This window comes from Nannobrachium achirus, assembly GCF_963921795.1.
Source record: "Nannobrachium achirus genome assembly, chromosome: 1".
NCBI classification, from domain to species: Eukaryota; Metazoa; Chordata; class Actinopteri; order Myctophiformes; family Myctophidae; genus Nannobrachium; species Nannobrachium achirus.
The window spans coordinates 1,458,870-1,483,986 of record NC_137810.1 but is presented as its reverse complement, the minus strand read 5'-3'; the positions used below and the strand labels follow the sequence as shown (position 1 = coordinate 1,483,986).

The following is a 25,117-nucleotide window of genomic DNA, read 5'->3' as shown; positions in this document are numbered from 1 at the left end:
GCTGTGCTCGTCTTGCGCTCTGTTTAAAAGAAAGAAGTCAACACAACACAACAGTACAGCAAGTAATTACACACACATCACAACGCAATAAATCTTCCTATATTGATATTATTGTCGGCTTGCCGCCCGTGGGTTACAAGCCATCTTGTAAAATACGGAGTATCGTCCAGTACTAAAGAGTAAAGACGCACGCACGCATCCCGTAACTGATACGGGAGGTTGGGAATCATTACAGGGCGATTTATTTGAGAAATGGTGGTGAAATGGGTGAAACTATAGTAGTGCTCCTAATTTTCTAGTCGCAGAGTAGAGTAGCCACACAGAGTTTGTGTGACAGAAGAAAAGCCATCAAGCCCTCGGCTCGTTGCGGCTCTCCATTGGCTAATGTAGGCCTACTCATGTACACAACCAATCAGAGCAGTGTTGCTATAGATACGGTATACGGATAGAACCCATAGCCCAGAAGGCAGCACTCTCACACACACACACTCACACACACCACACTCCATTCTAGCTAAGCGCACACACAGAGACGTCATGTGTGAAATTCACAGCGCGAAATGTTCCGAGCATGGTTCTGAGCCCGGGCCCGGCCCTAGGCCCGTTGGTGAGTTTCTAAACGAGCCCAGGCCCGGCCCGTTTTGGTGGGCCGGGCCTGGCCGTGGTCGGGTCCCGTCGGGCCTGCAGGGCTCTAACACACACAGAGAGAGAGAGAGAGACAATAATCACAACTCCATTCCCTTTGTGTTTAATTATTTTTAATACAAAACAACATAAAAAAGCAAAGTAAAAAGGTACATTTCTGCGGAGGCCTACAGTATGTCTGGTGGGTTCACAGAGTTTACTCACTGCCCAGAACCAATACTTCAATCACAGTCTATACAGTCTATATTGGAGGACATTATATTTTCCAAAACGTTTCAAATAGCAAAAATACAAGATCTACAAGCTTGCAAAACGTCTTTTTGTGAGCTTGTAGCTTGTACTCATGGGTTTCATTTGTAGTCCTACACGGCCATGTTGAGGACCAACACAGGTGTTTCTATTGTCTGATTGGAACACAACTAATGTTCTATGGCTTAAAGGAATAGTTCAGCCAAGACATGACTTCCTTTCTATCAATTACTTGTTAATTAACCCTTAAGTTCTGTTCAGATTCACTACACCTTTGTTCTGTTCGGGTCATTTTGACCCGGTGGATATTTGGTTTAAAAAAACAACACTAATATAAATTTTAACTTAACAAATCATCATGATACATTGACTTTGACTCAATACCAAACAATTCATATGATATATTTGGTAAATGTTTGCATTTCTGCTTTGCTATATCACATTAAACACTGAAAGAGCTAGGCGTTTTTACTGATTTAGCTGAAATCCATGTAAAAAAAACTACTTCATTTAATACTGGGCAATATTGCTCATGCTTATAGGAAGGCGGGGAGGGTTCGGAATGGGGCTTCGGGAGGGGGGTGTTAGAAGTGGGGGTGACTGTGTGTCTGTGTTTTGGCATAATACTGTGTATTTCTGTGCTTCCGGGTCAAAATGACCCGAACAGCACTTAAGGTTCAAAAAATATGAGGGGGGTGTAGCATGGGTGTAGTGCAAAAATATTTTTTTTACATGTTCATCTCAGAAGAATCTTTAAGGCCAGTGAGTTTCAGGTGGAAACATTTTTAACTTCTACCTTTTTTTTCCAAATGAAAATGTAAAACGGGTCAAAATGACCCGAACAGCACTTAAGGGTTAATCAATTAACTATTGAAAATAGCAGATACACAAGCTCATAGTGCGGCACCGAGTGCTGCGCTGTAAGCTTGTAGATCTGCAAGCCTTTTCATTTTTTTGACCGGATTCTATAAATGACTTCTAAATCCTTCTTCTAAATCAGCTGTTCTCAAAATGTTTTCATGTCAAGGACCCCCAAAATTACATGTATTTGGCCACGGACCCCCATCTGAAAACATGTTGTTCCAGGGACCCCCACCTGAAAACATGTTGTTCCAGGGACCCCCCATCTCAAAACATGTTGTTCCAGGGACCCCCATCTCAAAACATGTTGTTCCAGGGACCCCCATCTCAAAATATGTTGGGGACCCCATCTGAAAATATGTTGTTCCAGGGACCCCCCATCTGAAAACATGTTGTTCCAGGGACCCCCATCTGAAAACATGTTGTTCCAGGGACCCCCCATCTTAAAATATGTTGGGGACCCCCATCTCAAAATGTGCTCCCTGTTGCTATTGGCCAGATATCAGTAACGGGGTGACTGATGTCCCGTTGCTATCAGACTTTTTATTTTTTCTTCCTATCGCCAAAATAAAAGTCTGGGTTTCCGAGGCTACTATCGGACAGATCGGCCAATATGTGCTGCTTTCGGTCGATATCGGAATAATCAGTAAATTATTAAACCAAATGACATCACCAACCTTGAACTGTTATTGAATAGAAAGCAATGTTTATTTGCCATTGTGCCGTATTATTTTGAACATATTGGCATTAGAAATGGACTTCTGACGTACATTTAACCCATTTAGGCCGGAGGCTGATTCTAAGGCCTGACCTAAGTTAAAAAAAAAAAAAAAACTTCAAACATTATTCAAAAATTACCAAAACGAATATGTTTCTACATACTGTACTGTACTGTACTACACAACAATGTGTTCCCGGACGTAATAAATGCTGTATTCAGGGGAATGGGGTCTTGGCTTCAGAGATCAGTAGGGATGGGTATCGTTCACCTTTGAATCGATACGATACCTTTTTCGATACCTGGGAATCGATACGATACCCTTTTCGATACCATTTTCGATACTTTTTATTTAAGTTTAGGTGATGATGATGATGATCACACAGTGCGACGGAGCGGAGAGTATAGACGACATTGTAGGCTATTGTTGGCTATTTTCACAGTAACGAGTGTAGCCTAGTAAAGCAGTCATTAAACTCTCAGTAGCCCAACTGTTACAGATGCGACCGGCCAGGGGTGCGTTCCAGAGTATCGAAACAAGGTATCGCTCGTTTTTACGTGAACCGATACCCGATAGTATCGATGTCATGCGATCGATGGCATTAAAAGTATCGCAGACGATACCCATCCCTAGGGATCAGTAAAGGAGTTCAGCAGACAAAACAGTTTGAGAACCACTGGACTAGCTGACCTCAGGGGGTTAGGTGACCTCTAGGAGAGGGGGGGGGGGGGGGGGTCTATGAGGGGGGGATCCTCCTCCACAGACCTCTAGGAGGGGTTAGGGTACTGGGGGGGGTCTATGAGGGGGGGATCCTCCTCCACAGACCTCTAGGGGGGGTAGGGGGGGGGGGGGGGGCCTGGGGGGGTCTATGAGGGAGGGATCCTCCTCCACAGACCTCCACACAGACAGTTCTTGATCCACCTTTGTTCCCACTGCTTCATGGCGTTGGAGTTGTTTGGAGATCTGAGCATGGTGACACACCCACACCTAGAACACACACACACACACACACACACACACACACACACACACACACACACACACACACACACACACACACACACACACACACACACACACAGTGGGAATCAATGGGAGTGCCTTTGTCTCCTCCAAGTTGGATTACTGTAATGCACTTGTCATCAGGAAAAGCTCCTGCTCGTCCTAATGACATTGATCACTGCGACCTCCACTCCCTGCACTGGCTGACAGCTGGTCCACACAAAGACCAATCACATACCAATTCCACCTCCCCGGGTGGACCGCTATGCCTCCACACGGCCCCACAAGAAAACGGCAAAACACTATACAACGCCTGTCAACGCCTGTCAAAAGCCTGCTGCGTCACCGAAGCGGGTGTTGCGTCCCCCAGCTCTCATTGCAGGCTCATCAGGCTATGCATTGTCTTGTCCAAGTTTCACAATCTTCAACACTTTAACATGCACTTTAACTGCTAATTAAACATTCATTTCATATACATTCGTGAACTATTTCTAGAGCAGGGGAGGGGAGAACCGAGGCAGTAGACTAATATATATGGGCGCATGGGACTGAGTTATTAGGGCCCAAGGTGGAAGGGCCTTAATGCTTTTATACTTTAGTGCTGCGCTGTGAGATTGTATATCAGCTATTTTTGAAATCCCCCTATGAAGAACATTCATGGGGGGGCCTGCAGTGAATCCTTGTACCCAGGGCCCAGAATGTGGTGTGACGCCCCTGCTCACACAGCACTTTGTCACAACATTGATAGTAACGGTCGCAAAAATCATGACTCATACAGCAAATTAACAGACTTCTCACACAGATTAGAGGTCTTGCTGGCTTATAATGCGATGCTGCTGTGCTGCTGTCACTTCTCTTTTCATGGCCAAGAGAAGAGACAGGCACTCGTCAGATATGCTCTGTTACTTAACAAGACTAGAGATGGAGCTCGTTCATTTTTATTGATAACGAGCACATTATGGATCCTGCTTATTGAGACAGGCTTTTATCCAGACCACTATTGAGACTTTTCTTATATTTCGTGGAAAGATATGAGACGACACATTCAGAACATAACTGGTATCTTTTTCGACTGTGAGTTTGTGGCTCTATGAAGTTGTTTAGGCGTCCATCCCTAAACAAGACAGCTCTCTAATGGTAACAGGCTCCTCATAATATAGATATTCTAAGGAGGAGGAGCACAAGGTGATGTAAGCAGGCAAATAACTTCACTGTTTATGCTGTCCACATGGCAAAATAAATACACCCGGGTAACAAAAGGTTTGGAAAACATTCGCTACGTCCTCCGTTTTCATGCGGTTGCATGTGGACACCCATGGGCAACCGTAAGTGTACCTCCCCGGTGCCATAGGCTCTGAATACAAAATCACCCCCCCCCCCCCCACCTCAAGGAACTGCTGCAGCCTTGTCTAAAAGCCTCGTCTAAAAGAACGGCACACCAAGCTCCGCAACAGTGTTGATTTTGTCGACTAAAGCCTCTATCATAGTCGGTACCGCGGTGATAAGCTATCCACCGCGGTGTAGTCTTTTCAAGTCATAAAACTACAACATTGCGTCATTACTCGCGGTGAAGAGCTTTCCACCGCGAACCCCGACACATCTCTCTGTTTTTACTATCAGACAGATCGGCCCATCACCCCGTTCACTGATTGGTCGATCTAGACCAGTCAGTCACAGTGATAGGACTTCACCGTGACTGACTATGATGACCTCCACTTGTTTTATCACTTCAGGTGGATAGCTGATCACCTAAAATTTGTGGTGAATAGCTCTTCACCTTGGACTATGATAGAGGCTTAAAACTGTGACGAAAAATGTTTGTCGACAGCGTTTTTTTTCACTGACGAAAACTAAATAAAGACTAAATAAAAACTAAGCTGTGATGACTAAAACTAAGACTAGATATATTGACAATTTCGTCAACAAAATAAAAAACTAGACTAAAATGTTAGGGAGGGACTGGTGGAGAAGAGAGTCATTTTATTTTTGGTTGCTCTCAGGTGTTGCATTTTGAAAATAGTCGATCTACAAGCTCACAACACGTCGCACTGCATGTTGAATATTGTTGATCTACAAGCTCACAACGCGTCGCAGATCGACTATTTTCAGCACGCAACCAAGTGTAAAATCAGTCATTACGATGCCATCAAGGCCTGCCAAAATACATTTTAGTTGACTAAATCAACTGTAGATTTGGTCGCCTAAAATCTTATGATATTTAGTCGACTAAAATTTGATTAAAATGAATACTTTTCAGGTGACTAAATTATGACTAAAACTAAATGACATTTTCTTCAGAGACAGAGCCTGCTGTGAACTCCCAGACCATCTAAGGCTAGGGCTCCACCAAAATGACGGCGTCGTGCCGGCGTCGGACGCCGTCAAAAAATGAACCGGGGCGAATTTGAGCGTCCGACGCTGACGTTGACGTCGGCAGTGGAGCACCCTTCATTGATTAAAACGGGAGCGTTCCCAGCGTTGACGCGACGCTCTACGCACCCGGTGGAGCTGGGGGGTTAGAGCTCCACAGTCTGTTGATGTTTTTAAAAGAGGACTAAAGACTTTCCTTTTTAACAAAGCTTTTGGTTAAAGACTTTCCTTTTTAACAAAGCTTTTGGTTAAAGACTTTCCTTTTTAACAAAGCTTTTGGTTAAAGACTTTCCTTTTTAACAAAGCTTTTGGTTAGTTTTTAGGTTTTTAAAACCCTGCCCTTTTTAACTTGTTTTAACTTGTCTGTTTTATGCAAATGTCTTATCTTATGTTTTTAATATCTCTCTGTACTGTAGCACTTTGAGGTCTGCTGTCAAATGAAAAGTGCATTACAAATAAAATGTATTATTGTGGGCTCGCCTATAAGGCGAGCACACTTTAGATATTGTCATTATTTATCTATCAGGCAGGCAGTCATATCAAGTTCTCCTCAAAACTTCGGTTCCTTTCTACTCCTACATACTTAGTGAGAAAATGAAAATAAAAACATCAATGTGTTCAGTTTACAGTGGCGAAGTGTGCTATTATTTTTTATAGCAATCGGCCAAATGGTGGCGCTGTAGGAAGCCTTCGAAAGTGCGATCTTTGAACAGGTATAGCTCATGCTGTGTTATACATACAGCCATGAAACCTGTATACACTTATGCGTCTCCTCATGCCGAACAACTTTTACCCTCTAACTTTTGACCTCTGACCTTTAGGTCTCCCACAATTCGGAATTATATGAAAAACAGTAAAAATCTATCTCCTCCTGGGTTTTCTTCGTTAAGCGCACAAAACTTTTTTCACATGAACTTTGGACCAATACGGTCAAACTGTCTGGTCGGATTTCTTTTAAAGTGAAATATATTTTTTTAATAATTCAATTAATATTGCGGTTTTATGCAAATTATTCTTCGGCCTCTAAATCATACATGCAAAGTTACACGTTCATGGCATTTGGCAAAGATGTGGAGGGTTAGTCAAAGTATCACTGAAACCAATTTTATTCCAATCGGCCAAAGGGGGGCGCTATACGAAGCGTTTGAAAATTCAAACTTCAAACGGGCATAAGTCATGACTCGTTTCGTTTGAAGACATGCAACTTGTTACACGCGTGCTTTGACTCGAGCGGAAGACATCTATGTCGTTGTTAAGTAAGCTCCGCCCTTAGATTTTCCGCCATTTTGAGCAGTTTGTAAAACGCGTAAACCCGCTTATATTCTGGAATTTTCGCTCCACGTGCACAAAACCTTTTTTACGTGAACTTTGGACCGATATCTAAAGATCTGTCAGATCCGATTTCTTTAAAATTGAAACATACTTTTTTAAATAAATTCAATGAATATTGCAGTTTTATGCAAATTATTCTTCTGCCTCTAAATCATACATGCAAAGTAACATGTTCATGGCATTTGGCAAAGATGTAGAGTGTTAGTCCAAATATCACTAAAACCAATCTTACCCCAATTGGCCAAAGGGGGGCGCTATATCATTTTGAGCAGTTTGTGAAACGCTTAAACCCGTTAGGATTTTTTTTTGCAATTTGAATGAAACATTCTACACACAATCTAAGGACCTTTATCTAATATGCCTATGAAGTGCACACACACGAAAAAAATAAAATAATAATGAATATAGCTGCAAGCAGCGATAAAGTGGCCAAAGCCAAAAACACCTCAAATCATGAACACAGCCTGCAATGTGCGTGAAATCTTGCAAGCACATTCCCAATAGGTCAAGGAACAGATACCACCCTTCTTACATTGGCCTGTTATAGCGCCACCAGCGGGTCAACTTTTGCACAACACCTTTTTGGAACAAAATGGACCAATCTTTGACGTCAGTAACGTCAAAGAGAGCACTGCCTGCGATCTTGACATTTTGTACTTTTATAGCCATTGTTTTCTGGCTTGAAGCGAGCCCACAATTGTTTCGAAGGAACAATATTTTTCTAGTTATTGTTATTATTATTATTATATGGAGACAGTATAACAGGCAGACAGGGCTCTCACAATTATTACATGATGATCCTCTAATCGCAATTATTTGACATAATCGCGATTATTTTTCATAATCGTCATAATTGTTTCCATGTTGAAAAATGTTCATATATCTTTTTTAAGGTAAAAAGAATAGTGGAAATAGCCAATCTACAAGCTCACTTGTAGATCGGCTATTTCCACTATCAATGTAGTTTTTAAAGTATAACGTTGTCAAATATGTCAGTCATTTCTTTGTATATTTGGGTTATGTGTCATATCTGCCTAAAAGCCAAACAGAAATGTAATTGTCAACGACAAAAACACAATGAAATCGTTAATCGCAGTTATTTGAGTGACAATTAAAGACAGTTTAAAGACAGACAGACAGACAGACAGACAGACAGTACCTGGTACATGACTTGCTCTCCTCAGTAGGACTGACGCCCATATGGAGACACCTGAGGTTGTCCATCCTCTGAGAACCTGGACTCCTGCACACACACACACACACACACACACACACACACACACACACACACACACACACACACACACACACACACACACACACACACACACACACACACACAGTGGTCAATCTTTTCCACTAACAGACCAATAACCTCGCATCACCAGGCTTTCTCAGGGGAAAGCCTGGTGTTCGTTTACAACGGGTCGTTTGATCCGGTCCAGGCAGAAACCACAAGCAGAAGAAGCAGCGTCGCTTTGATTTGGTTCCCCCCGTTTGTTTCTCCAATCCCTATTAAAATGCTCCAGTAGTCTAGTGTAGTCTTGTTTCTCCAATCCCTATTAAAATGCTCCAGTAGTCTAGTGTAGTCTTGTTTCTCCAATCCCTATTAAAATGCTCCAGTAGTCTAGTGTAGTCTTGTTTCTCCAATCCCTATTAAAATGCTCCAGTAGTCTAGTGTAGTCTTGTTTCTCCAATCCCTATTAAAATGCTCCAGTAGTCTAGTGTAGTCTTGTTTCTCCAATCCCTATTAAAATGCTCCAGTAGTCTAGTGTAGTCTTGTTTCTCCAATCCCTATTAAAATGCTCCAGTAGTCTAGTGTAGTCTTGTTTCTCCAATCCCTATTAAAATGCTCCAGTAGTCTAGTGTAGTCTTGTTTCTCCAATCCCTATTAAAATGCTCCAGTAGTCTAGTGTAGTCTTGTTTCTCCAATCCCTATTAAAATGCTCCAGTAGTCTAGTGTAGTCTTGTTTCTCCAATCCCTATTAAAATGCTCCAGTAGTCTAGTGTAGTCTTGTTTCTCCAATCCCTATTAAAATGCTCCAGTAGTCTAGTGTAGTCTTGTTTCTCCAATCCCTATTAAAATGCTCCAGTAGTCTAGTGTAGTCTTGTTTCTCCAATCCCTATTAAAATGCTCCAGTAGTCTAGTGTAGTCTTGTTTCTCCAATCCCTATTAAAATGCTCCAGTAGTCTAGTGTAGTCTTGTTTCTCCAATCCCTATTAAAATGCTCCAGTAGCCTAGTGTAGTCTTGTTTCTCCAATCCCTATTAAAATGCTCCAGTAGCCTAGTGTAGTCTTGCCAATCGCTAACAGTTGGACTAAAAGATGCACATACCAAACACATTTTTCAAAAGCAAAACTACTCCGCATCAAGGGCTTTATTAGGTAGGCCCTAAAAGTATGTCCTTGAGTGCTGGGGAATACTTTAGGGTAAAAATTGTAGGAGCTGCGTCCAAAAATGTGTTTTGCAAGAATCGGCCTCATGGTGGCACTAGAAGAGGGTCATGTGTGAATTGATGGGTTGTGGTTTGGCAGGCAAGGAGTGTGTGTACAAAATTTGGCATGGATCGGGGCAATCTATCTAGGTCGTCCTCAGACGAGCCCTCCATCGTTGTTTCCAGTCATCTCGGTTCTCCATACATCTGGCCAGCTCATTGGTGTTCTGTGTCCCTACGTCTTCCTTGAGTATGTCCACGTATGTTTTTGTGGGACGTCCTCGCGGCCGGTGCCCGTGTGTTGGCTCCCACAGTACCAATTTGCTGGCTGGAAGCTCCTGGTGTCTTTGGCAGTGTCCTGCTAGTCTCATTCTTCTGGTGGCAATTTTCTCGCTTACCTTTGGTATTCCCTCATACAGGCTCTCGTTTGTAACATGTGCACTCCTGTTGATGTTGAGTACTGCACGCAACATTCTAGTGTAGCACCCGTCTAGAGACTTCTGCAGGGTTGGCTTCAGGGTCCAGCATTCACTGCCATAGAGGAGAACAGACTCCACCGTTGCAAAGAAGAAGCTAAGTTTGATTTGGCGGGGGAGGTTAGAGTTCCATACACTGTTCATGCCGTTCAGGGCCTTCCAAGCGAGTGCCTTCCTTACTTTAAGGTCTTTCTCAGTTGAGTCGACCCATGCGCCCAGGTACTTGAAGTCCTTGACTTCCTTCAACACAGCTCCTTCTGTTGTTGTCAGAGGTGAGTGATCAGGTAGGTTATAGGTGATAACCTCAGTTTTCTTAGCGTTTAGCCTGAGACCAACTTTGGCACACTCTATCTCCACCCTGTTCAGGAGTTCTTGTGCTTGTTCCATGCTGTCGGAGAGCAGGCTGATGTCGTCCGCATAGTCCAGGTCTGTCAGAACTACTGCGGGATGCCGTCTTGACCTCCTTGGTGTTAGCGTGAAGCCAAGCTCTTGTTCCCGTCCCCCTATGGCTTTCCTGAGCGCGTAATCTAGAACTATGATGAAGAGGTAGGGGGCTAGGGTGTCTCCTTGCATTACCCCAGCTCGGATGTCAAACACCTCACTGCTGCCATCTGGGGTCACCACTTTGGCCCTTGTTTTTGCGTACATGGTCTCGATAGCCCGGAGAATGTTGGGAGGGACATTGTAGGCCTCAAGGATCTTCACCATCTTGCTTCTGTGGATAGAATCAAAAGCCTTTTTGAAGTCAATGAAGCACAGTACAGCTGCTAGGTTGTTCTTTTTCACCTCCTCTATTAATCTCCTTAATGCCAGGATCTGTGCTACGGTTGTTCTCTCCTCTCGAAAACCATTTTGGTTCTCTCTCAGGTGAGGGTCGATGGCATGCCGTATCCTGTTCAGTATCATTCGGTTGAAGACCTTAGCAGTGATACATGTCAGGCTGATGCCTCTGTAGTTGTCTGGCTTTGAGAGGTCTCCAGCTTTAGGCACCGGGATGATATTAGACAGAGACCATATTTCAGGTTGCTTGTTGTGCTGTAGAGCATTGTTGCAAAAGTCTAGGATGAGGTTGTCTAGGTCGCAGTTCTTCAAGACCTCTGGGGGTATGCCATCCGGCCCAGCACTCTTTCCCTCTCTTAGGGTGGATTTTGCCCTGGCGAGCTCGCTGATTGTGAATGGTCCATCGTCGATGTTCAGGCCCTGGAGGACTGTCGGTATATTTTCCTCCTCTCCCTCTTCCACTGATGTTCCCAGGAGCCTCTGGAAGTGGTCGAACCATGTTGCCACCCTCTCCTCTGGACTGTGTCCCTCCACCTGGCCCTCCTTGGCCCTCTTCCGCCCTGTCATCTCATTTATTACCTTCCAGGCCTCCCCGTATTGCCTTTCACCTTGCGCTGCCTGCACTCTTCGCACACTTTCCATCACTTCTTCCCCTTTGATGGCGTCGTAGGTGCTGAAGAGAGACTGTTTGGCCTCGTTCAGTGTCTCGCGACCCTCCTCTGTTGGTTCACGCTCAAAGTTGAGTCGTGCTTCCTCCATCCTGCCTCGTGCTGCTACAACCTTCGGGTGTCTGGACCGTGGTGGTGCTCTTACTCTGTTCAGCACTGGCACGCACAGTCTGGTCGCCTCCTCATTCGCTGTGATGAATCTCCCATATTCACGGCTGGGCTCCTCTCCCCTATCCAGCTGCCGAAAGCGCTTCCTGACTTCCTCCGAGTACCTGGTTTGGAGGCCCGGATTGGTCGTGAATGCCTTCCAGTCATGCCGAATCTTGGGGCTTGGCTTGGGGACCCTGAGGCTCAGTCGTACCCTCATGGAGACCACACGGTGGTCAGAGCCTACAGAGCTGAACGTGCTGTATGGCTCAGCGTTCAGGATGGAATTCCTCCACTTTTGCCTCACTAGGATGTAGTCCAACTGGTATAGCCTAGGTAGCTCCCCAGGCCTTGAGGCTCGGTCTCTGAAAGTCCATCTCTTCCCTGTTCTCTTTCGGAACATGGTTGCGGAGATATGAGCAGGGCAAAAATGTGACGTGTGACGGAGAGACAGACTGACAGACTGACAGACAGCTGGTCGAGGTTATGATAGTAACTGCAACCTGACGGTCGCAACAATACTGTAGTGATACTGACTCTATTACAGGTGCAGTAAAGGTTGCATCATTTTCAGTGCACTCTGGGCGGGTGGACAGAAGGACATACAGACAGACAGACCAAAGGGCACTCACTGTTCAGAACCTTCTAAAAGCATCTGCTATGTGGAAGCATTCTGATCAGACATTAAACTCATAGGGTTGCAACGGGTGTAACAACGCTGTGGCTTTTCTTTCAAAAACACCCAGAGCGAAAGCTATATTATTCAGCAGAAAAAAAAGAAGGAAAAAAAACACAGAGGTGTCCACCTCTGCTGTCATGTTCTTCTCCGGTTCAACGTGTTTTCACAAGTCTTCTCTTTATGTTTCTACACTCATTCCTGAGGGAGATCAACTGGTGAGATCTACACTCATTCCTGAGGGAGATCAACTGGTGAGACGTTTATGTTCTTAGAGATCTTCTGCTTCTCAGACATGCCTACTACAGCATGCATGTCCTGAAGCAACGCATGCTGTGTGTGTCCATGTATGCTATGTATGTTCTGATGCAGTTCAGTCCTAGAGTTCTGTATTCTCCTTCACAAGGCCTCGTTCACTGAGCACATTCCTGTGTTCTGCTGTCTTCTCTCCCTTCTGGACGAAGGGAGCCTTCCTAAGAGAGATCTGCTTCCCTCTGAAAAAGGGAGTCTTTCTAAAACACACACCAGACGCGGAGACGGCGATCATCAAAACAAAACACACGCCCCCGTTATTTCTCGATGAACTAACTAACCCACACCGGTGAGTCAGACGCGGGTCTGCCGCCTCGTCTGCCACTCCGATACGCCGCTGTTCTATTTCTAGGCGCTGCCGCGCGGTGAAAATGTTTTTTTCCCCACCGGGGAGAAAAGGATGTGTCGCACCACATCCAGTTGGTGTTACCGTGCGGCACTTCACACGCGTCAATACAACGACGCTGGCGTACGTGTCCGGTGTGTGTTCCCTTAAGAGAGCTCCCCTTTCCGCGGCAGGGCCCCTTGCCTCCTGCAGGTGTTCTCCGTGGCGGCGGGGGGCTCCGTGGAAGAGGGGGTCTCGGTAGATGCGGCGGGGGGCTCGGTGGCGAGGGGGGGCTCGGTAGAAGCGGCGGGGGGCTCCGTGGCCATGGCCCCCAGCTCCCAGCGGATGTCCCGGGGCAGGCCGTCCTGCTCCAGACCGTGGAGGAGCACGGCCATCTTGCAGAGCGTCTTCAGCGTGGGGCTGAGGTCCAGGATGTACAGGTCGTCGGGGGTGTGGCGGTGCTCTCCGAACAGCACCATGCGCTCGTTGACCACGCAGCAGCACATGCGCGACATGCTGCACGGCCCTTTGCCCCGCGGCTCCACCCGCCGCCAGCGGAAGGTGTCGGGGTTGAAGGCCCACAGGTCGTTGAAGCTGCGGTCCAGGTTGGGGTTGTAGCCGCCGAAGATGTACAGCTCGCCGTTGTGGGCGAAGGCCGAGTGTCCGCGGCGGCCCTCGGGGAGGAGGGGCCTCGAGGAGGAGGAGCCGACACCAGGCGGCGGCGTGCTCAGCCAGCAGCGGCTCTCCGTGTCGAACACCCGCACCACGTTGTAGATCACCTCGTCCTGGTCGCCGCGACCACCGAACACGAACATCCTGGTGCCGATGACGGTGGCCGAGTGGCAGGAGGAGACGGGCGTCTGGTGGGGGACCCCCGGGGACCCCCCGGTGTTGACCAGGGACCACACCATGGACACGGTGTCCAGCAGGTAGATGTCGTTGGTGCGCTTGGTGAGCTCGTATCCTCCGTAGATGTACATGGTGCTGCCCAGCACGCAGGCGGAGTGGATGCAGCGGGCCTCGGGTACGGTGCCCGAGCAGCGCGGGCGGAACCAGCGCTGCGTGTCCACGCGGAAGCCGTACAGCACGATGCACTTCTCGCCGCGGATGGTGATGCCGTTGTCCGCCTCCTCGATCTCGAAGTTCATGATGCCGCCCCAGACGTAGATGGCGTCGTCCACGAGCACCGCCGTGTGGCCCACGCGCATGGAGGGCACCTCGGGCGGGTCCTCCGCCGCCGCGCCCCCCTCAGCCACCGGGGGCAGCAGCGTGGCCCAGCGCAGCGACACCGTGTTGAAGACGTGCACGTCGATGTGGCCCAGCTGGTCGGCGGCGTCCTGCCGGTACCGCAGGCCTCCGAAGGAGAACACGCGGTGCCCCACGGCCACCGCCGCGTGGAACGACGTCTTGGGCCCGCCTTTCAGGTGGGCGGTCCAACGCAGCATGATGTCACTGTCTGTCCGTCTGTCTGTCTGCAGGTGATGTCACCGAGGAGGAGGAGCTCCAGCTCGGATCGACCAGTCAGACGGCGGTTCTGTTCTGTCGGTTAATGCAGACCTCGCTGCTGTGGGCGGAGTTTTATATCGCGCCGACGGCACAAGCGGCAAAAGAAGCTCGGCCGATTGGCAAAGCCGATGGTTTGGGTTGACCAATAAGCGAGGTTTATTACTTGGGCCAGAGAGTTGCGTATCTGTCTGTGTTTACGCCACCATCAACAGCCAATGAGGGACCAGCATTCTTTGTGACATCATCACCAATAACATGAAATATATATTTACTTCTTTTCAACCTTTGCTGTTGTTTGTACTTGCAAGTTGAGATGAAACAAACAAGCCAGCAAATGTGAACTCAAATGCTGTCATCCTGTCATCCTAGGATGACAGCATTTGAGTTCACATTTGCTGGCTTGTCCCTAGGGACATAACTGAACCAATCCCATATACCTGCACGCTCTGCTGGAGCACAAGTAGGCCATACATGGCCACGACTGCACATGGTGCAAGTTGGCACCTCAGGGTTTCGGGTCTCGCAACATCAAACCCTCACAGGGTTGATAAAGTCCTGACTTTAAGTCCCAGTAGCGACCCAGCGGGGAGGCCAGCGAGCTACATGTTTTAAGGGAGTGTGTGGCCCCTATGGCCTCATAGGAATGTGTGGGTGTGTGGCCCCTATGGCCTCATAGGAATGTGTGGGTGTGTGGCCCCTATGGCCTCATAGGAATGTGTGGGTGTGTGGCCCCTATGGCCTCATAGGAATGTGTGGGTGTGTGGCCCCTATGGTCTCATAGGAATGTGTGGGTGTGTGGCCCCTATGGTCTCATAGGAATGTGTGGGTGTGTGGCCCCTATGGCCTCATAGGAATGTGTGGGTGTGTGGCCCCTATGGCCTCATAGGAATGTGTGGGTGTGTGGCCCCTATGGCCTCATAGGAATGTGTGGGTGTGTGGCCCCTATGGTCTCATAGGAATGTGTGGGTGTGTGGCCCCTATGGCCTCATAGGAATGTGTGGGTGTGTGGCCCCTATGGCCTCATAGGAATGTGTGGGTGTGTGGCCCCTATGGCCTCATAGGAATGTGTGGGTGTGTGGCCCCTATGGCCTCATAGGAATGTGTGGGTGTGTGGCCCCTATGGCCTCATAGGAATGTGTGGGTGTGTGGCCCCTATGGTCTCATAGGAATGTGTGGGTGTGTGGCCCCTATGGCCTCATAGGAATGTGTGGGTGTGTGGCCCCTATGGCCTCATAGGAATGTGTGGGTGTGTGGCCCCTATGGCCTCATAGGAATGTGTGGGTGTGTGGCCCCTATGGTCTCATAGGAATGTCTGGGTGTGTGGAATGTGTGGAGGAATGTGTGGGTGTGTGCCTAACAATCCTGTTGCAGTGCTGGTTGGAGGGCGGAGCTGGAGATGATCAGGAGAAGAGGAACACCTTGGCTGTGTCCGAAATGCGGAACACGTTCCCTACTCCCTAACCCTAAATGAGGGATCCAGATGTAGTGTACTACAGTAGTGAACAAATCAGCGCATTTCGGACACTACCCCGTCGCCATCTGGTTGCGTCATCGCTGTCGCACAGTTAAAACACTCTAGCGCTGGCTTTTGGAGCAATAAATAATGCGTGATTCCTAAACCCACCTAATAGCCGATCTACAAGCTCTCAACAGGGGGCGAAGCGACACGTTGTGAGCTTGTACATCAACTCCCCAATGTGGATTGGAAATAACATACCAACATGTTGCGTTATTATGAGAAATAGGCCAAATATAATTATGTTTTTATTCATCACAATTCAATAAAATAATGTTAAAAAATGTATAGTCCTATATATATTTTTTAAATTGTATTCATTCATTGGTGAATCAATGAATGAATAATGTTTATGCCACATTCATTTGTCTCACATGCAGACATACACCCATGTTTGTGATAAAATAGGTTATTCTTGCTAATTTAAATAACATTATTTTATCATGATTATTATCAGCTGTGGAAGGTTGGGAAGAAAAGATCGAAAAACAAAAGCCTCCAGCGTCTATTCTCGTATGTTCTCTTCATAAACAACTTTAGAGCTGTTTTCATCATTAAATGATGAAAAGCAAATTGTGTTCTCTGGTGACAATGCTGTGGACAGTTGTTTTCTTTAGCCGGTGGTTCTGCTACGAGCGGTTCTGTTGCGTTTGCTCAGCAACAGGTGGCTACGCCTCCTGCCATGCAGAGACGCAGAGACGAACCTGCAGTGTGCGTGTGCGCGTGCACACCGCATGTGCGTGCTCAAAGCGCGAGACAGCGGCCGTAGCGCAGTGCATTGTGGGGCGGCAGGGCTTGAATAGCGCTTGAGTAGTGACCATCGAATCCTCACTACAAATCCAAATGCATTGTGGGATACTTCAGTGCACTATATTAGGGTACAAAAATGCTCACTATACATTCGGACACTAGTTCAAAATGGCGGAGCCCCATTTTAGTACACTACATTAGTGAATAGGGTGGATTTCGGACACAGCCCTGGCCAGTGTCTCCTCACACTATTCACGTTATTCCTGGCCCCGCCCCCGGCTTCCTGTTCATATCCTGAAAGAGGCGGAGGCTGAAAACGCTGGCCTGAAAAACATCATTTGTGACCCAGCATAGCAGAGGGGCAGTCATTTCGGAAAGCACAGCTTTAGACCAGCCCTGAAATTACTTTTTTTTTTTTTAAATGTGATAAAGCCACAAAAGCATTTCATAAATATCAGGCGACATTTCACTTAAACGCCAGAGCTTAACTCTGCATGTAAATACTTTTTTAAATGAATGTGAAGAGAAACCTCACATTTTGCAGGTTACATTTCATCTAAAAGGCTGAATTTCTCAGATCTAGTATTTCTGCATGGCATAACTCTATAAGCCATATCTACAAAACTGTTGGGTCAATCTTCACAACCAATATATAATTTTGTAGCTATGATTCCCAGCTTTCAAATGAAATGAGAAAATGAAAATGAAAAAAAATTCAATGACTAGCCCTCAGCTCTGTTCGGACACATTTGGTTTCCTGTTGTCCTTGCATTAAAGTGTCAGTAGTTGGCGTTCTGGGCTCTGAATGTACCTGGGTTGCCATGTCTGCTTATAATAAGCAATTTGTGTCTCTAAAAAAATAGTTGCTTATTGGGCTTACTTTCTAATATGTTTTAAACCAGTGGTTCCCAAATCTTTTCATATCAAGGACCCCAGATTACATTTTGTCCACAGTCGCAGACCCTCATCTGAAAATATGTGGTGCCAGGGACCTCCACACAGATTTGTTGTTAACTCATATGCTGCCATTTAACAATACCTTCGTATTCTTTAACTGCCATTCGTCTCCATAGACTTCCATGTAATTCATAGTGCACGGATCATGCACACCCATGCCTAGATAATGCACCACGTGTGTCCACATTGCTCACAGCTTTCAAACAAAAAAATCCGAATGGAAATCCGTTCAGGCATTCATGAGATAGCAGCCATTATGTTTTACACTGTTGTGATCTTGGAGGTCTGCTACCTGAGTTGTATGGGGGTTGTATGGGGGTTAAACAAGCAATTTCGCGATCGCTATCATGCCTACTAACGTTTTTGGGGTCCCAAAACATTTTTTGAAAAAAAAAAATTTTTGATTTTTTTTTTTTTTTTCTTTTTCAAAATGGCGGAAATTCTCGGGTTCCTCGGGCGTGGCAGGGAGGGACATCGCGAAATTCTCGGGTTCCTCGGGTTTGGCAGGGTATGAGTTAACTCATTCTGTGCCAGATGCCAAAATGGCTCCAAGGTAGCTGTGCCGAGATTTTGTATGTTTTTCTTTACTATGCAATGAAAAAAAAAAAAATTTTTTTATAATTTTTTTCCCCACAGAAACAGACACAGTTGTTGTGATTCAGTGGCAAAAATAATTTTGGCAATCGGACAAATGGTTCCAGAGATAGAGCTGTTTGAATGAAAAAAAGTGTCCATCCACTAGAATGGACACACATGAACACACATTTTCTCAATCAGCTAAACGAGGGAGCGAACACACAAACAGAGAAAAGCATCTCTCTGATCTCAGGTCATTTTGACATCTTTAGAACAAAAAAAAAAAAAATGATTTTTTCTTTTTTTTTTTTCTATGTAAAAAACACAAAAACCGTCATAAGCCGTCATTGGCACACAGGGCTATTGGAAAAAAACCGTCATAAGCAGTCATTGGCACAGAATGAGTTAAAATGTTTCAAAAATATTCAAATTTCTTTTTTATCCCCTCAATATTTTTTAAATAGCAAATATACAAGCTAACAATGTGTCGCAATGTGACACATTGTGAGCTTGCTGATCTGCTATTTTCAATTGTAAATGTATAGTAGTAAAGCCTAGTTGCTTCTGTTGGGCTTATTTCTTTGGCAAAATCTGGCAACAGACAAATCCGTGTCACTTCCTTACTTGGGAGGAAGTGAAAAGATGTTTTTGAAGCAGCAGACAGAGACAAACTCTCTAGCGCCCTCTGTAAAAGAAAATGGCAGCCTCCATAGAGAGGGCCAGGAATATGGTGAATAAAAGCCCTGCCTAACAATGTTCTTTCTCCTCAGTCCTCTCCAGGCCACCCCAGAAGAGCTCTTCAGTTTAGTTAAATGTTGATTTAGTTGGGTTCAGTTAAACGATGGGCAGTTAGTTTCCCTGCATGTTTATGTTGGAAACAGTTTTTGACTTAATTTCTTAACTTTTTGCATTTAACCCTTTTTGTTGTGCTCCTGGAGCCAGTCCATGACAGGAGGTAGTCAAAGAGTTCCACACTGGGTGTCAGTGTTGTAGAAGGAGAATTTACCCATATTTGCCTTAAGGGTTTGTGTTATCAGATCATTGTGTTGCTCCCTCTGGTGTTGTGGCTGTGTGTGGCGCTAACCTTTTGGAGATGTTTGGTCAGATATGCTGGTACTGAGGGGATGGAGGGCAGATTTACATCGACTATTTTGAAAGTCAATCCCATTTTTAGTTGTTTGACCCTGTCTTCAACGCTGAGCCAACTTAGGCTGGTAAAATGAGCGATGGTAGGACTGCAGTGTAACAACTAGCTCTGGTCCATCTCTGACAGACCCGTCGGCAAACGAATAGACCGCGATTTCTCAGCCCCTACCAGCGCTCAACTTGGGTCAAAATAAACTAAACTACTTCACTTCTCACCAAACCAAAGGTAGTTTTGCATTATTGAAAGTCTATTCTCCGCGGTGGTGAGCCCCTCAGCACCCCACCCAATCTGCAAAATACACTATTTTTGTCATGAAATAAAGTGCATCCAACTCGACCGCCGCTTATTTCCGGGTTGTGAACCATTGTGTCTGCGGTGGCCGCTGGGTGGCTCGAGGTGGGTGTGTTTTATTTCATGACAAAAATAGTGTATTTTACAGAGTGGGTGGGGTGCTGAGGGGTTCATCACCGCGGAGAACAGACTTTCAACAACGCAAAACTACCTTTGGTTTGGTGAGCAGTGAAGTAGTTTAGTTAATTTTGACTCAAGTTGAGCGCTCGTAGGGGCGATCTGTTCATTGCAGGTGACGCCATGGACCAGAGCTGTGCAACAACATGACGGTGGAGGAAGAAGAAATGAGTGATCGTGGGCAGGGACGTGCTGGGCCCCTGATTCACCCAGGAAAAAGAGTTGGAGAGGCCCTCATTGCGCGCTATAGAGAGATCTCTCTCTATAGCGCTGCTGCTGCTACTCAAAGATGCGTGACAAAGTGACAAGCCAGTGGGCCAATTACATGAGTTATATTTTGTCGTTGTCGGGTGGAAACCTTGTATGTCCAAAACCGTTTGTTTTGTATTTATCATTTTAAAAATGATTTAAACTAGTGAAAACAGCCGATCTACAAGCACACAACGCCTCGCATCGCGAGGCGTTGTGTGCTTGTAGATCTGCTGTTTTCACTACTTTTGTGCAACGGCCTTGTATGATGAAGCAGGGCTTTGCTTTGCGAAAAAATTAACAAATTCGGAACTTGGAGATACGAGGTTTCTGCCCGACAGTGACGATTTACTTTGTTGGCCGCCCGGCCCCCAAAATGGAACGAAGGCCGACACTTTATTTTAAATGTTTTCCTAATGGCCGGCCTGGACCGGCCGGGAATGAACCGGCCTTCGGGAGTTGTCCCGCTTTTCCCATTGGCCAGCACGTCCCTGATCGTAGGACTGCAGTGTAACAACATGAACGGTGGAGGGAGAAGCGTGTACCTTGAGAACACCTCCACCTGCTGGCTGTTGGCGGTACCACCGGGCAGGGAGTGTGCCTTTCCAAACTGCAGGCGTAGGGGGCAGTGTTTCCCCTGCAGCTTGACGATCACCCCATCGTTGACAGGCAGCCAATCCAGACTGGGGACCAGCAGCAGGCTGGGTAGCAGGCAGCACTCATCTATCAGAGACTCATCTGGTTCCTGAGGATGGCCCTCGTCACGAGCTGCACACACACACACACACACACACACACACACACACACGCACGCACGCACGCGCGCACGCGCGCGCGCACGCGCACGCGCACACGCACACACACACACACACGCGCACACGCACGCGCACACACACACGCACACACACACGCACGTACAGTAGATATATTACAATATGTATGTATCCACGGGTTTCCAGCGTCCCATAGTGCATTGCGCAGACGCTGTACCGAGCTTCTGGCGCCGCAGCCGAGTGTGATTTACAAGCTCACAACGGGCTGCATCTGCGACGCGACGTGAGCTTGTATGTCTGCTGTTAAACCGGAAGTGTGGTCCAAATAATCTCCAGTAAACTCCCGCGGAAAGAGGTGGATATATGTATATATACTTACAACAGATCCATAGTTTAGTCAGCAGTCTAAACAACAGACTCATGCTATCCTGACTATCAGAGGTAGCAGTGTACAGTAGATATATTACAGTATGTATGCATATATATATATATATATATATATATATATATATATATTATACTTACAGCAGATCCATAGTTTAGTCAGCAGTCTGAACAACAGACTCATGCTATCCTGACTATCAGACGTAGCAGTGTACAGTAGTATATATATATATATATATATATATATATATATATATATTATACTTACAACAGATCCATAGTTTGGTCAGTAGTCTAAACAACAGACTCATGCTATCCTGACTATCAGACGTAGCAGTGTACAGTAGTATATATATATATATATATATATATATATATATATATATATTATACTTACAACAGATCCATAGTTTGGTCAGTAGTCTAAACAACAGACTCATGCTATCCTGACTATCAGACGTAGCAGTGTACAGTAGTATATATATATATATATATATATATATATATATATATATATTATACTTACAACAGATCCATAGTTTGGTCAGTAGTCTAAACAACAGACTCATGCTATCCTGACTATCAGACGTAGCCGTATACAGCGGCAGGCAGCCAGGCTTCAGCAGACCCCAGATCCTGATCATCACCATCATCTCTCTGAGCATGCCCAGTGAGGAGCCGTCTCGCAGGAACCCGAAACCTGGACGCACGATGGAGCCCTACGCACACACATGCACACACACGCAGGCGCGCACGCACCCACGCGGGTGCGCGCACGCACACACACATGCACGGGTGCACACGCACGCGCGCACACACATGCACGGGTGCACACGCACGCGCACGCACACACACACACACACACACACACAAGCGCACACACACACACACACACACACACACACACACACACACACACACACACACACACACACACACACACATCTTTATTATCGTTCAGGTTTAACATTATTGAACACAAACAATGGCAGACGCACAGACTTTGTGGTCTAATGTGACACTTCTATACTGCCATCATCAACATCTGGTATTGGCTGTGACATCACACACACTCATTGTTGGCTCGCCTGAAAGGCGAGAACACAACGTTATCCTCATTATTTATAGAGTGAGTTCCGCCACAGACACTACGAAGGCAGGGCCCTTAGCCAATGAGGTGCAATTGGTGGAAAAACAAATGTGGGAGTGGTGTTAGCTGGAGTATTGGTTGAGCTTCACATGACAGTTAGCACGCTGCAGAGTATAGTCATGTTGGCAAACATAAGAAATGAAGGAAAAACTACTATTTATTTAATAATAATAATAATAATGCATTGTATAAATTTGATTAAGAGTTTGTATTTTTGTTATTTTTTAAATGTATTTCTTTACGAGCGTACCCACACTGTTTCTGTAGGACCAGTACTTCTAGTTCTGTGTATTGTTCTAGGAGGTTGAGAACGTTTATGCCAGATAAAGTGAAACAGTTTTTTTGTTCATCTTTGAACTGAAGTTATCAGGGTGGTAAGACTGGATATGTTGACAATATGACGTCCAATCAGACAGGACTGGTCATGCTTCATGACATCATAATATCTAATATTAATGATGAGACGTAATTCATTTCACAGCAGATTCCTCACGACTCGCGTCAGTGCAACCACACTTGCAATCTCCAAGAACTGAACCTGTTGGTAAAATTCTGCCATCAAAGTGAACCTGTTTTTTGTGAGCTTTAACCCATTTAGGCCTGAACACATTATGACACAATATTTTGTGCTTTAAATATAAAAAAACAGCAGATATACAAGCTCACAGCGCGGCACCGAGTGCCGCGCTGCAAGCTTGTAGATCTGCTATTTTTGAAAAATCGTGAAAATTTGAATATTTTGACCCGATTCTATAAGTTTCTTTTGAATCCTTCTAAGACTTTTGGAAAAAACCCTATGTTTCTATGTCAGCAATCTGGCCAGCCATCGTCAAAGAAAAGGTCCTTTTCACTTAACTGGAGCTCAGTTAGTCTGTTCTTGAGAGACTACTATGTCAGTGGTTCTCAAACCTTTTCATGTGAAGGACCCCCAAAATGATATTTATTTGGCCACGGACCAAATAATCTAGTTCCATGGACCACCCAGAAGCAAAATTTGAGTTACAAACGTTCGCTTTGAAAATACATATATTCAAAGATTTGCACACATTTTCACGACTTTTTCAAAAATAGCAGATCTACAAGCTCGCAGCACGGCACTCGGTGCCGCGCTGCGAGCTTGTATATCTGCTATTTTTCACTGGTTAAAGCGTTCAATAATTGTTCACAAGGTGCACAAGGTATTGCTGTTAATGTACTGACCTATTATCTTGTTTATTATTGCGATGTTGTATCTGCTTATTGTAAGTCGCTTTGGATTAAAAGCGTCTGCTAAATGCCTAAACTGTAAACTGTAAACTGAATACTGGTCTCTCATTGGCTGTTAATGATGATGTCAACAGAGACGCTGGTCCATGATTGGGCTACAGGCTTAAACAAGAGAGGACAGCGACATACACACCCAGCCAATCACAGTACTACTAATAATGAGCAAGTAATACAGTATTCAATCAAACAAACAGAGAAAGGGCAGACATGATTGGCTGTCAGACAGAGAGCGCTCACCCGATTGGCTAACGACAGATAGAGGACTCACCTGATTGGGCAGGTTGGCCAGCAGGTAGAGGACAAAGTCTCCCACCCATTGGATGAGCTGCTGGAGGGACTGCAGAGGTGGACCGTCCAATACGAACTCCTCTGTCTTCAGATTGATCATCACCTTATCAATATCTGAATAAATGATATCACCTTATCAATATCTGTTAAATGATATTACATTATCAATATATGATTAAATGATATCACCTTATCAATATCTGTTAAATGATATGACCTTATCAATAACTGTTAAATGATATCACCTTATCAATATCTGATGAAATGATATTACATTATCAATATCTGATTAAATAATGACATTATCAATATCTGATTAAATTATATGACCTTATCAATATCTGAATAAATGATATGACATTATCAATATCTGCAAAATGATATGACATTATCAATATCTGATGAAATAATGACATTATCAATATCTGATTAAATTATATCACCTTATCAATATCTGATTAAATAATATGACATTATCAATATCTGATTAAATAATATGACATTATCAATATCTGAATAAATTATATCACCTTATCAATATCTGATTAAATAATATGACATTATCAATATCTGTATAAACTAGACCAGGTCAACCTGGTTGTGCCAGACCCCCTGTCTGTCATCATCATTTATGACATCATGCCTTTTGTAGGCATGTCATCATCATGTCATCATCATATATACCCTTTATATAGAAAACCCGGACAGACCGACATTTGCTTATGTAGGCCTACCCATTTCATGGGTCTGGCAATAATATGACATTATCAATATCTGAATAAATGATATCACCTTATCAATATCTGTATAAATAATATGACATTATCAATATCTGATTAAATAATATGACATTATCAATATCTGATTAAATTATATGACATTATCAATATCACCTTATATATATATATATATATATATATATATATATATATATGTCACCGGATATAAGAGAACCAGCACATTCGAGACGCGGAGCACTCGTGATGCGGCACGGGGCGGAGCAAGCGGTCGCCACAACAACGTATTCCAGGCGGTGCGCCGCTCTATTGTCCACGACACTGCGAGCGGCTACCGAAGCCCCCCTGTATCC

The 25,117-nt window shown here is 45.3% G+C and overlaps 1 protein-coding gene across 1 annotated transcript in view; it reads right to left on the bottom strand.

Moving 5' to 3' along the window:
• Positions 1 to 759: 759 nt before the first annotated feature.
• med16 (mediator complex subunit 16) overlaps positions 760 to 25,117 on the bottom strand; it is a 67,136-nt gene continuing 42,778 nt past the window's right edge. Inside the window, exons 13-17 of the mRNA XM_080734382.1 lie at positions 24,008 to 24,141; positions 21,850 to 22,042; positions 20,712 to 20,934; positions 8,338 to 8,421; positions 760 to 3,461 (exon numbers count right to left, since the gene is read on the bottom strand). Coding sequence (XP_080590508.1) covers positions 3,341 to 3,461; positions 8,338 to 8,421; positions 20,712 to 20,934; positions 21,850 to 22,042; positions 24,008 to 24,141 — 755 coding nt within the window. The 3' untranslated portion in view covers positions 760 to 3,340. The remainder of the gene's footprint in view (positions 3,462 to 8,337; positions 8,422 to 20,711; positions 20,935 to 21,849; positions 22,043 to 24,007; positions 24,142 to 25,117) is intronic.